At 48.5% G+C, this 12,458-nt stretch overlaps 4 protein-coding genes across 4 annotated transcripts; 1 reads left to right on the top strand and 3 right to left on the bottom strand.

Moving 5' to 3' along the window:
• Positions 1-490: 490 nt before the first annotated feature.
• On the bottom strand, positions 491-4,546 carry F4817DRAFT_347432 (uncharacterized protein). The gene is made up of 2 exons (XM_049304547.1): positions 4,288-4,546; positions 491-4,076 (listed from the first exon to the last, which is right to left on the bottom strand). The coding sequence occupies exon 2, from the start codon at positions 3,964-3,966 to the stop codon at positions 544-546; it is 3,423 nt and encodes a 1,140-aa protein (XP_049155900.1). The 5' UTR covers positions 3,967-4,076; positions 4,288-4,546; the 3' UTR covers positions 491-543.
• A 1,138-nt stretch (positions 4,547-5,684) lies between these two features.
• On the bottom strand, positions 5,685-8,376 carry F4817DRAFT_347431 (uncharacterized protein). Its single transcript, XM_049304546.1, has one exon. The coding sequence runs from the start codon at positions 8,113-8,115 to the stop codon at positions 5,791-5,793; it is 2,325 nt and encodes a 774-aa protein (XP_049155899.1). The 5' UTR covers positions 8,116-8,376; the 3' UTR covers positions 5,685-5,790.
• A 301-nt stretch (positions 8,377-8,677) lies between these two features.
• On the top strand, positions 8,678-10,139 carry F4817DRAFT_319051 (Phosphotyrosyl phosphatase activator; the record flags this gene model as incomplete). The annotated part of the gene is made up of 2 exons (XM_049301007.1): positions 8,678-9,706; positions 9,759-10,139. 2 exons carry the CDS (start codon positions 8,678-8,680, stop codon positions 10,137-10,139), a joined length of 1,410 nt encoding a protein of 469 aa, XP_049155898.1.
• A 477-nt stretch (positions 10,140-10,616) lies between these two features.
• F4817DRAFT_225577 (uncharacterized protein) lies at positions 10,617-12,180 on the bottom strand. Its single transcript, XM_049298868.1, has 4 exons — positions 11,894-12,180; positions 11,586-11,699; positions 11,441-11,503; positions 10,617-11,299 (listed from the first exon to the last, which is right to left on the bottom strand). The coding sequence occupies exons 1-4, from the start codon at positions 11,904-11,906 to the stop codon at positions 11,196-11,198; spliced, it is 294 nt and encodes a 97-aa protein (XP_049155897.1). The 5' UTR covers positions 11,907-12,180; the 3' UTR covers positions 10,617-11,195.
• Positions 12,181-12,458: the final 278 nt, after the last annotated feature.

The following is a 12,458-nucleotide window of genomic DNA, read 5'->3' as shown; positions in this document are numbered from 1 at the left end:
ATTTCTGGGGAATATTGGTCATGGACTTGAGCATGCTGTGTCCTGTTAGCCTGCTGATCGAATCGACACCTTCACACACGTATAATTTAAGAGATGAGATTAGATATTAGATCTACGTACCGCAGATTCCGGTCTCCCATTTCGTCACTCATGGACTTCAGGCCCTTGATGGATAGATTAACTTGCGCTAACTGTTATTACACATGGGTCAGCCACTTTTTCTCATGATGGCTTGAAAAAAACTTGGGTAAGTGAATGTAGATGCAAGCGAAGATGCTGCGACTGGCAAGCGAGGGTTTGTATAGGGGGTACTGCGCACCGCACTCATCGCAGCCGATGAATGATCAGGCTCCTCACCTGCAGCTGCGGGAGCCTCCGAGTCGGTAGCACCTTCGTTATCTTCTTTCTTGTCAGCTTCATTGTCGTCTGCGAATCTACTAGCTGACAGACCCTTCTTCACTGGCGTTTGCGCCGCCGCCTTAGCCTGGTATTCAGGTCAGCATAATGTATTATAGATTACTACTAATAGAGTTTAATCGGGCATCATACCAGTGCCTCGGCAATTTCCGCGTCCTTGACCTTCAGTTGAGCCTCCATCTCTGCAAATCTCGACTTGATATCGGATGCTTCCTTCTCGAATGCTGCCCTCTTCTTCTGCTCTTCCTCCGCTATAGTAGACAGATTCTCGTACATATCCTTGTAGTCGGCTTCCTGGTTCTTTAGCTTGGCCTCGGCGTCCTTCTTATGCGCCTCTAGATCCTTCTGCGCAATGAGAGCGTCCTGCTTGGCTGCCTCTAACTGCTCCTTCAGGGATTCAAACTCTGACTTTGTTGCATCGTAATCCTTCTGTAGAAGCTCGAAATCACCCGCGGATTTTGTGGATACCTCCTTGACAGCAGCCAATTCTTGAGCGTGAGACTGTTTGAGTTCCTGGAGCTCCGCCCTCAACGCGTCCGCAATAGAGGTATCCGGCCTCTGGTTCTTTAAAGCGTCAAGCTCAGCCATGAGTTCCACGTTGTTCATCTTGGCCTCTGCAAGCTGTTGGTGCAAGTACTCGTACTCTTCCTGGATCTTAGCTAGTTCAATGTTCTTGGTCTTGATTTCAGCTAATTCTGCTTCCAGAGTTGTGGATTGCTCTTGGGCCTTAGCCAATGCCTCCTTCGCTGCGATTAATGCTGCCTCGTGCTCGGTAACGGCATCTATATGCTTAGCCACATCAGAAGTGGCTGCAGAGAGCTTACTCTCGTGGTCTTGCTTCAACTCCTCGATCAGCTGGGCATGCTTCGCTTCAAGGGCTTCGATGGCTTCCCTGTGAGAGCTCGATGCGTTGTTCTTCGCGGCTTCTACAGCTTCGGATTGCATCGTTATCAGCTTCTCAATCTCGGCAGAGTGGGCATCCTCGGTTTCCTTCTTGAGAGCCTCGAGAGCAGCGGCGTGACCAGCATGAGCTTTCTCGAGTTCGGCCTGCGAATCTTCGACTGCCGTCTTGAGGGCTTCTAATTGAGTCACATAGGCACTTCCATCGGCATCCTTGGCAGCCAGCTCCTGAGCATGGCTAGCCTTAGCTTTGTCGAGTTCCGCGTGCGCGTCTTCTAGGGCCGCCTTCAATACTTCCAACTGGGCACTATGGGCGCTACTGTCAGCCTCCTTCTCAGCAAGCTCTTGTGCATGGCTGGCCTTGGCTTTCTCCAATTCAGCCTGCGCCTCCTCGACAGCTGTCTTCAAAGCTTCCAGTTGCGCCACATGCGCGCTACTATCAGCATCCTTAGTAGAAAGCTCCTGGGCGTGAGCAGCCTTCAACTCGGCAATCACCATGTCCAAGTCTTGCTTCTGAGCATTGAGAACTTCAAGATGGGCAGCCTTGAGAGCCTCTAGCTCTCTTGCGAGAGCAGCTTCACTCTCAGCCTTGGAGATCTCGATTTGTTTCGCATGGCTGGCCTTGAGAGACTCTAGTTCGGCTAGTTGTGCTTCCTTGTCAACCGAAGCACCGCTCTTGGCGCTTTCTAAATCCATTGCATGGCTAGCTTGTAATGCGTCAAGTGCTTTTTGATGCTCCTCTTCCTTGGCGGAAAGGGCTGCAACAGCAGCCGCATATTCAGCCTTTGCAGCCTCCAACTCATCCGTGTGGCTCTGGACAGTCGTTGAATGTGTACCGGTTAGCTCGTCAAATTTGGTCTTTAATTCGTTATGTTCTTCCTCGAGGACGTGAAACTTGCGTTTGAAGAAAGCATCACCCTTGAGGCTCTCAATCTCTGTCTCGTAGTCCTGGGATACCTGTTTCAGTTGGGCTTCGTGTGTCTCATCCGAGAGTTTATGCTCATGCTTTAACTTCTCGTACTTTTCCTCGGCCTCCTTGATCTGAGTAGTGAGATCAGCGCTGAATGATGCATCCGCTTTTGCCTGGCCTAACTCCTCCTGTAAGCTAGCAAACTCTTCCTTGACCTTCGTTAGCTCTTCCCTTGTAGCATCTACGGCAGCGAGGGACTCCTCAAGCTTCGCTTTAACTTCTTGTAGTTCTGCCTGCGAAGCAGCCAATGCAGCCTTGTCTTGCTCAGCAGCAGACTTCAGATCTGCGAGTTCATTCTCAAGCGCGGAAATCTTGGAAGCACTCTCGGCACCTACGCTGTCGGTGGAAGAGGTAAATTCATCAATCTTCTTCTGCAGCGCTTCATTAGCGGCCTTCAGTTCTTCAAGTGCTTTCTCGTGCTCGCCAGATGAGGCTTTGCTTTGGTCTAGTTCGTCTGCATGCGAAGTTTTCAGAGCTTCAACGAAAGCTTGATGTTGCTCATCTAACGATTTCCGAAGACCTTCTAATTCAGCAGCGTGCTCCTCGGCCGCCTTGGCACCGGTATCTTTCTCAAGCTGGAGGGACTCAAGCTTGCTCTGTAGGCCGTTGATCTCGGTGTCTTTGACTTCCTGGGAGCTAGCCAATTCAGCTAGCTTCGTCCTGTGGGCTTCAAGCTGCTCCTCGGCAGCCTTTAGCTTGTCAACAGCCTCCGAGATCTGACTGCTTAAAGTCTCCTTCTCAGAAGCATGAGTTGACTTCAAGGTTTCCAAGAGTTCTTCGTGTCCCTGGCGGACGGCATCTTCGGCGCCCTGGACGCCATTTACCTCGGTCTTGATTTTTTCTTCAAGCTCGGTGACTTTAGCCTGAGAAGAAACAACTTGTTCCTTCAAAGACTCTACCTCTGACTCTTTCTCGGCAAGCTTCGCTTTCAAGTCTTCGATATCCCTTGCTGCTGCCGCAGAAGTCGGCGACGCGATAGATGGGCGAGGTGCGTGTCTCGCAACTCCAGTAGAAGAAATCGAAGAACCTGTGACGCTAGACAGCCGCTTCCTTGCATCGGCTACGGCACCGGGAGCTCCTGGTCGAGTGACTGTCGATGTCCGTGCCGACAGAGAGCTTCCTGTACCAGCCGCAGACGGCGTGGGCTTTGCAAGGGTGCTAGTTCTTGAGGTTATGCTGTTAGTGGCCGAGGAGGGTTTCCTTGCCGCGGTAGTGGTGGAAATGCCCGATCTAACGCTGGATTTTCCGGGAGACGATGTCACACTTGGTGCCGTCGAGGTTCGACGCGCTGCCGCAGAGGTCATAGTGGACCTCTTTCTCTCGTCTTCTGAGACGGACGGCTGGGGCCTATGGGTCGTAGTAGTGCTTACTGACGGCTTCTTGACGGCGGTCCCAACAGGTGGGCGAGTTGGGGGCTTGGTCAAACCGCCACTAGCACGAGCCGTTGAAGTTGTAGCAGTCTTCGGAGCGGTACTGGCTGCTGTTCCCGGACGACGGACACCAGAAGTACCAGCAGCTGGCCGCTTCACGGCATTGTCTTCGGTTTTAGATCCATTGCTTGACTTAACCGAAGATTTGGGCGATTCAGTAGCCCCAGTACCAGCGGTACCGGCAGTCTCCTCGCCCGATAGAACCGACTCATCGTGCTGGACAACCTCGAACCCTTCGGCGTCAGACATGATTTCAGTCTTTACGGGATAGAGAGAACTCTATTATCGGATACACGTAATCGGTCGCTTGTCAAACGTCTCCAGGTCGGGAAAATCAAGAGCGCTACTAATACAACTTTCTAGAAGGCCAGAGTGTTAACAATTGTAATTGTTCAAACACAATCGGTGGCTACAGGTATGAGTGAGCAACGAATGGGATGCATGTAGCTTTAGATTCCCATTGATCAAGGAATCAATTAAGACTGCAAACAGCTAATATTCGCGACACCGACACGTCACAAAAGGGGGGGTTCGAGCGTTGATGGTGGGTTGAATCGGGTGTTGACTGACCTGTCGTCTTACGAACTCCTTTTTTTCCCTTGCTCGTCTTGATGTTGGATTAGCGCCGTGGGATATTAACCAGTGAGGTATAATACAGCAAAGTATTTTACTTGTTACTGGTGTAGTATTGACGATAGAGATTTAAAAATCAGGTAAAAGAAAGGATGACACAGAAAAGAAACGCGTATTTTCTTTCGCGACGTGAATGACTTTTTTCTCAATCCTTCGCGACGCCCTTTTGCAAAAGATACGAAAGTGTCGGATGGGGGGGTGGAAAAGGTAAAAAAGAGAATGGCTTCTCCAAGATTCTGCACCAACGGTTAAGACCGCCACAAAACAACCGACTCCCTCATTGGCTAAGAGACCGTCTAAGCACTGAACCTAAACCCCGATAGGCAAGCATCGCTGGAGGGGATCACTTAATCACAGGGGTCCAGACAGGGGCTTCACAGGGGCCCTAGCGGGTCGATTGTCATTGAGCAATAAGAGCTCTAAGCTCACTTGGTAGTTAGGTACTTGGCCCGTGCTTGTGCCGGCTAACTCACCTACCAATTCCACTAAAAACGAGCATTAATGAAACCAGATGGCTGGTACCTCTAACCGGCATTTAATGCCTCCTATAAAAAGACTAAGAACATTCTTTAATTTACTTCTTACAAATGAAAATTAGAAGCAAACTTCCAGACGGGCGCATCGACGTCGCTTACTTCTAACACGACAATGCAATATAAGGTATATACATCATCTTAACTCCTCACCATCCCGTTTCATTACAATGTCGCTTTTGCAACGTCGTCTCTGTTCGGCTACGTAATTGATAACGGTCAACCCAATAATAAAACATGTGACATGATTTGGCCTGTCTGCCTGTCTGCCTGTCCGCCTCGTTTCAGTGGATCTACCGATTACCTGCATGTACATACACATGCCTACATGTACATTAACAAGCCCGCCTTAGCGAAAAGTCAATTCCAGTTTCCGACCTGCTAATGAGAAGCTCTGAATAATGGATCACAGCTAATCTAACCGCTAGGCCTCAACTGGTTCTGGTTCAGTCTGCAGGCACGACTTGGCCAAGCTGGAGGTTGAGGCCGGGAATTGGCCAACTAATGCCGTCGACCCCCGTTGATGACCCGACAGCATGCAGACCGTATGTACGCAATCTAATAATTGGGTATGCTAACCTCTCATTTGGCATTGAAGCTAGACAACTCCCTACTTGTAAGCCTAGAAAACCTGTAGGCTGTCTTAAATGTTCTCAAGAACCGCAGGCATACTTATCCGAGAGCCAATTAAATCGATCCAGCCCTCCAATAATACGTACCTAAGATAACCAAACCGGAGAGGATTGGCAATTAGACCATTATGCGATTCAATCACATTAACACTACGCTAGATTACTCAAGTTGAAGTATTGTAGCCTTAAATTTTGAAGCTTGATATTCTGAAAGCCAAGAGCTAAACATTGTACACGGGTATAGTAACTTTCATTCCTCAAACCAATAAACAAACTCAATGATCCGATGTACGCCTATAATTCTGCATAATCTCTTGGATATGCGCATTTCTGTCTGCTGCCGTTTGTTGCGGACATGCAGCTTCCAACATCTGTCCCAGGAGCTCTTCTGTCATCGCCTCGGTGTCGTTCAGGGTTCTATTAAGTTCCCAACGGACATCATCTAAATCTGGTAGATTGGGGTACGACTCCTGTATTTTCTTGAAGAGGAATATCTTCTCTTCGTCAGACCAATCGCTAGCATTTTGAGACGGTTCTTGGGCCGATGATCCTCGCGTAGACGTTGGTATTCGTGATTGTGACAGCGGTATGTGGACTCCCCTGATAGATAACAACGACCTCAGTTGCCGGTCCCGGTTAGATATCCTCAATAATTCTTCATCCCGCCTCCGTTGGGCCCTAATTTCTTCCTGTCGTCTCAATCGCTCTTGATTAGCCCGATGTTCCAGTCGGAGGCGGCGTTCTTCTCTCTCGAGGATATCTGGGCCAGCCTCAACAAGCCGCTTCAAGTCATTTAAAACCCCTTCAAGTTCTTCTCGCTTCTCCCGTTGTAAACGTCGGTTTTTTTTCTGGACTTCGGTTTCTTCTTCTCCTTCCCCCTCCCCTTCAGTATCAGATGGCTGTTGTCTTAGCGCTCTAAGCAACGGGCGGTATAACAACCCGATCCAACCAAGTGTCCTCATAAGTAACTCAACGGTAGAAATTGTAAATGATGAGTGGCCCCCATACCTGCCACCACCTAGCCACCACACAGATGCTAGAACATGAAACAGCATAGGAATAGCGAGCGAAGCAATGTCCCCGGCCAGCTGGTCATGCTTCTTAAGTTCCCGGTTTCGTTGTGATCGACTTAGCCCTTCTTTTGCAGGCTTCATTCCCCGAATATGACGGAGCATAAGTTTGATCTTCGAGAAATAATAACCAAAGAGATCACCGTGCTCATTAAAAAACTTATTCTGCTCTATAATTCGAGGAGCTTTTGGAGTTGCTACGAGCAATCTTTCTAGTTTCGTTAGAAACTTGAGTAAAATTCGGACGGGTCCAGGCTGCATAAAATCGAAAAGAAATGGCCGCTCATGCCATTTTCGTCCTTTACCAGACCAAGCGTCATGTCCTATGAGTCGAAGCGCTTTTTTGAGACTAGAAGAATCAATGTGTATAGTAACATCATCTTCTTGGGGGCTTTCGAATATTTCACTGCCTCTATAGCCCCCGGGATATCGAGTTCGAAATTTTGCCAGATCCTGAGCGAAACCATCTTCGGACAAGTCGAAATCCGAAAGGTTTTCGTCGTCTGAGGAGAGCCCATCAATACGTTCCGAGGCAACACCCACTTCATCGTCCTCCCGTATATCTTGTGTGCCAACTTCAAGATCCGGTTGTACTGATTGTGGCGAACCATTTTGATCTCCTTCCGATGCGGGTCGGGGATGCTTAGAAGTTTTAGTTTGTCCTATTTGAGAAGCTTGGGCAGACTTCGAGCCACGGTGTGGTATATGAACTTCGATACGCCTCGCACGCAAAGGCAGTTCTCCCGACACTTTAGAGATTGCTGACTGCCTAGGTAATGGTTGTTGGCCTGGTGACACGGGCACATCCCATATCTCAGCCTGGCTTTGAACTTCGCCTGGGCCATGTTGAACGATACTATTATTGTCCAGGGCGGAATCTAGTTCATGTCCCTCCCCATGGTCAATGATGAGCGCGGGCGGGGATTTGCCGCGTCTAGATGTGCCAGTCGCATCATGGTCCTGAATTTCCTGCAAGCCTATATTCTCATCATGGTTGTGTTGGACCTGAGCATTGTCCTCTACATTTTCCCGCGCATCCTCATTTTCTTCTGAACTGGTGGTGCTATTATTCAAATGACTATTTGCAGACGCTGGAAGTTGCTGATGATCTCCACGTCCTTTCTTTTTGAGCGCGGCATTGACACTGCTTACCAGGCCCGGAGGTACATCATCTTCGGGACTTCTGCTTGCTTTTCGAGCAGGTATGGTTCCGGCCGACCGTCTAGCAGAGGGTAATGCAAGCGTTGGATGTAGGCGTGCATTTCTAGAATTGGTTGTAGGCTCAGCTTTCCGTCTTTTAGATGGACTGAACTGTACAGATAGGTCATCATCTAGTTGTCGACTCCGCTTTCGGCGGTGATCTAGCGACCGTATACTCGGATCGATTGAGCGCCTAGGTGACAAGATACAAGGAATTTCATCCTCACCGCTGTCGACGTTTTCAGGGCTTGGACTCTGCTGTTGTATTCTCCCTCCGTCTGGAATGTGACCTTTAGCTAGAACCTGAGCTCCACTCCGAGTCCCCACCATATTTCCGGCCTTAGATACAATAAATACGATGAGAATTAGCTGAGGCGCGTAACTGAAAGTTGGGTATTAATTAAGAGAAAGGAGATAGTAGACTAAGTTCCGTCTAGTTAGGTACTTTCGAGAAGACTTTGAATAAGGCTTAATTAGAGGTGACCATCGGAAGTAAATTGCGTGAGGCTCTCGCGAAAGAGGTAATAATTAATTACGACGCGTGATTATCCCAGTCTCGACTTTTCGGTACACAACCACACGGCTCACTTACCGGGGTGCCGGGCGACGTACCTGGTAGGAGGTACCTATGTAGAAAGTGGGTTGTGGGGTTTCGCGAAGTCGAAGACAAGGACATGGGAAGTGCGTTACCTAATTTGAGGCCCGTGCATAAGCTTTTCAACTGCAAGCACATCCTCTATGTATGTACATAACATAATACATAGTGGGGGCGGGGCATATTTTACTCAGGAAGCTGTGACGCAGCTAAGAAACGCCATGTGCTACATTTATCAAGTATTCTATCAACTTCTGGTTTCGTCATTCCTAAAATAACAAATACCAAAAAGTGGCCATGGCAGCTATTCAGGATTCGCAACAATCCCAAGGGGGTGCTAATAGCTTCCCCGTCTTAGAGATATGGGATCCTTCAAAGAAATACACTTTTATCAAGCCCACAAAACAGATTAACGATGGGCCTAACGTCGCTAGGTTCTTGACTTCAAAGGCGTATCGAGATATTGGCATATTTGTCATGCAACTAAATCGCGCCATGTGTCCTCGGAAGTCTGTAGGGGATGACGGGAAGGACAAGATTATAGCTTTCCATATCGGCTCGGAATACGAGACCCAACCGGTCCAGTCGGTATTAAAGCTGCAAGAGTTACTTGTCAGGATAGAGTCTTACATCGACGAAGCTCCGCCTGATCAGGGCCCGAGGCGCTTTGGAAATGTTAGCTTCCGGAAGTGGTACAAATTACTAGAGGAAAGAGTCGTAGACCTTCTTGAAGAGTTCCTCCCTGATTCCGTCTTAAATTTTGGCCATGGGGGTGAATCCGATACCACCTCCGAAGACGAGCTCACTGCTTATCTACTTGGTGGGTTTGGGAGTCCACAGAGACTCGACTACGGAACCGGTCATGAGTTAAGCTTCTTAGCTTTTCTCGGGGGCCTATGGAAACTTGGTGCATTTAAGGATGGCAAGCCAGGTGGTGACATTGAGCGCAGCATCGTGCTCGGTATTTTTGAACCCTACCTTCGAGTGGTGAGGCGTTTGATTCTAACATATACTCTCGAGCCTGCCGGGTCTCACGGCGTCTGGGGTCTAGACGATCACTCGTTCCAACCCTATATCTACGGCTCAGCACAATTAAGCCGCGCGATTACAGATTCAGAGCCCATGCCGATTGAAGGCTCCCTGTTTCGGGCACCTAAACCTGCACAAGTAGTCAAAGCTGAATATGTTGAACAAGAGAGAAATAGAAACATGTATTTCTCGGCAATAGGGTTTATCAATGATGTGAAGAAAGGTCCTTTTTGGGAGCACAGTCCTATACTATTTGATATATCTGGTATCAAGGACGGCTGGGGTAAAATCAACAAGGTATAGATACAGACATAATGGTGTCTCTCGCTCCTCGCTAACTCTACGGCAGGGAATGATCAAGATGTTCAACGCCGAAGTTCTTTCTAAGTTCCCAGTGGTGCAACATTTTCCATTCGGCTCACTATTTTCTTGGGAACAGGATCCTAATGCCGCGGCCCCTCAGCAGAGTATCCATATGGCAAACCAACCCCCTTCTACGACATCCATGCCGCCGCCAACTGGAGCAATTGGATCCGGTACAGGTGCACCATGGGCACAAACAACAAATATGATGCCACCCTCCGGACCTGGTATTCCATACTCCCGAGCACCGTGGGGTCCGGGACATCCTGTCCCTAGGGCATCTCAACCACGGACCAGCACGCCAGGTACCCAATCACCTGTCACCCAAGCCCCCTGGACCAAATCTAGCGATAGGCCAAGTGGATAAATGCGCAAGTTATTTTACGAAGTTCGTCTTCTAGAAGCTTAGGTTTACTTCTATGAAGTATTCGTTTACCCAAGCTTCTTAATAACTCGCAGGGTGAAGACAAGGGTCCCTCAAAACTTATTGAGCCCCGTAGTCATATTTAAAAACATAACCGCGAGCCCCAGGCGCTTTCTATAATTATCATGTTTAATAAAAGCGATATTGCAAACTCGACTAGGATATTCGAAGGCCCCTATATCTCAGGATTAGACCCTCTTTGTATTAAGGACAATTAGTTACGCAGAAGCACATAGAGTTATGATCACTCTAGGACCCGTGAAAAGATGCGGTATTACAGTGCGTAATGAGAGCCCACAATGAACCAGACTTCGTGTTTCCATTTACTTTCTCGAACCTTGCCGTTTTCATCCATTAGCTCAGTCCAGAATTACCGTCATTTACTTTGCAGAACTAGCATTCCGAATATCCACGGGCTCTATTGCCCATAGAAAGCTTCCACACACTTGCCAAACACACGTATCAACTTATCCTCTGGTCCTCAAACAAAATGATGGGTCTCTTCAAATCGTATTGCAATCAATAATGCTCAAAGAATAGTTGGATAGTATCTACATCAGGTCTGCCGGGCAAGAGGACCTCAGGAATGCGTGAACATGTACTTGGGTATGCCTTTTCGAGCAGCCCGCCTGGTCGTGAGGTAAGAGACGTAGATACTTGGTACAGTTTCTATCACATGCAATAGCGTTCAAGACCAATATGAAAAATAGGATAAAAACGGTACTAGAAGTATAGTGTATCACGTGCTGATAGACCCCTAAAGACCGAAGGATAATGCCATTGTGTGCCAAACCAGTATTATTAGGGTATCTCTCAAACTGCAAACTCTGTGGGAATATCCTCCGTCCATTCGCAACCACCAAGCTATGAAATCAAAACCATTGTCAGCAATCTGCGACAGAAAGCAGCCCCGTTCACTCCACTTGTCCAACGACCATATTAGTTCAGTTTATACTGTCTGAATTGATTCGATCGGAGACCATTGCAGATGACGTCCGCTTAGGCAGCGGGGGCGGGCTTGGCCTCGGCAGGGGCTTCGGCGGCAGGGGCGGCGGTCTCGACGGGGGCCTCAAGCTTGGGAGCCTCGGTAGTAGCAGCAGCCTCTGTTCGAAGAAGATTATTAGCTAGTGTCACGCGCAATTCCGATTCCAGTACGATGCATGTAACACTACGGAAACCCCCGCGGGAAGATCCATTGGTACGCATTCAACATGAAACAAAGGAGGGGTTCGGGTTGGACTTACGCGCAGGGGCAGCAGGTGCCTCGGCGGGCTGATCAGCCTTGGGGGCTTCGGCGGCGGCTGCGGCTATGATAAGTTAGCAACAGTTCAGTAGGGAAATACTTTGTCATGTAGCTGAAGAATGCTGGAGGAATGGGATAGAGCTTACCAGCAGGAGCCGCAGCGTCAGCCTTGGATGCCTCTTTGGGCTTCTTCTCGGCCTTGGGCTTCTTGCTGAAGATCTTCTTGAGCTTGGCCTTCAAGTTGTCAAGAGCACCCTTAGCTATAATGGGTATGGCATATTAGCATTATAACCTTTGACGAATTGACTTGGGGTATTTAGATTGTAAGATAGAAGTCGAAGGACAGAGTATTTGCAACTGTTCATGATGGGGGAATGATCCATATCCATCACGTCCAGAGCAGACATAGGTCCTCTAGGGGTGCATAGCGAAAGGAGGAATATAGATGACTTACGAACACCAGGCATGATTGCGGTATTGAAAGTGAAAGGCTTGGATGAGAAATTGAAGCGTGGTGGTGCAAATGAACGGCGCGTCTCGAAGACAAAGACTTGAGGTAGGAAGTGTCGATGTTGATGCTTGACGTGCGCACAAATAAGTGTTCTCTTAAAGAAGAAGGAAAGGTAAGAAATAGCTTTTGGGGGAAGTTGTCGAGATTAATAAAACTGGGGAACCGATAAGTGGTAAATTGAAGAAGCAACCCTTTTGCTGCACCCTTGACAACTTACATGTATTGACAACCGCCCATGCAGCCCATGCAGTCCATGCACGCACGTTGGATATTTCTATCAATTTAGCGCCGGGCCGCCAATAAGGCGCACTGGCCTTAACCAACAGACAAGACCAGCCAAGGAGCTTCTAGACAATTACAGACAATTACAGACAATTACACTACAGTTCAGGGGTTGCTCATTGGTCATTACCAGTATCTACATATGTACCTACCTACATACATAGGTAGGTACATATGTAGCAAATATGCATCTTTTACACGACCTAACTGTAGGTACTATACCAGG

Source organism: Daldinia loculata (assembly GCF_022478755.1).
Source record: "Daldinia loculata strain CBS 113971 unplaced genomic scaffold F4817scaffold_54, whole genome shotgun sequence".
NCBI lineage: Eukaryota > Fungi > Ascomycota > Sordariomycetes > Xylariales > Hypoxylaceae > Daldinia > Daldinia loculata.
The sequence above is the reverse complement of the archived record's forward strand: the minus strand, read 5'-3'. Positions and strand labels throughout refer to the sequence as shown.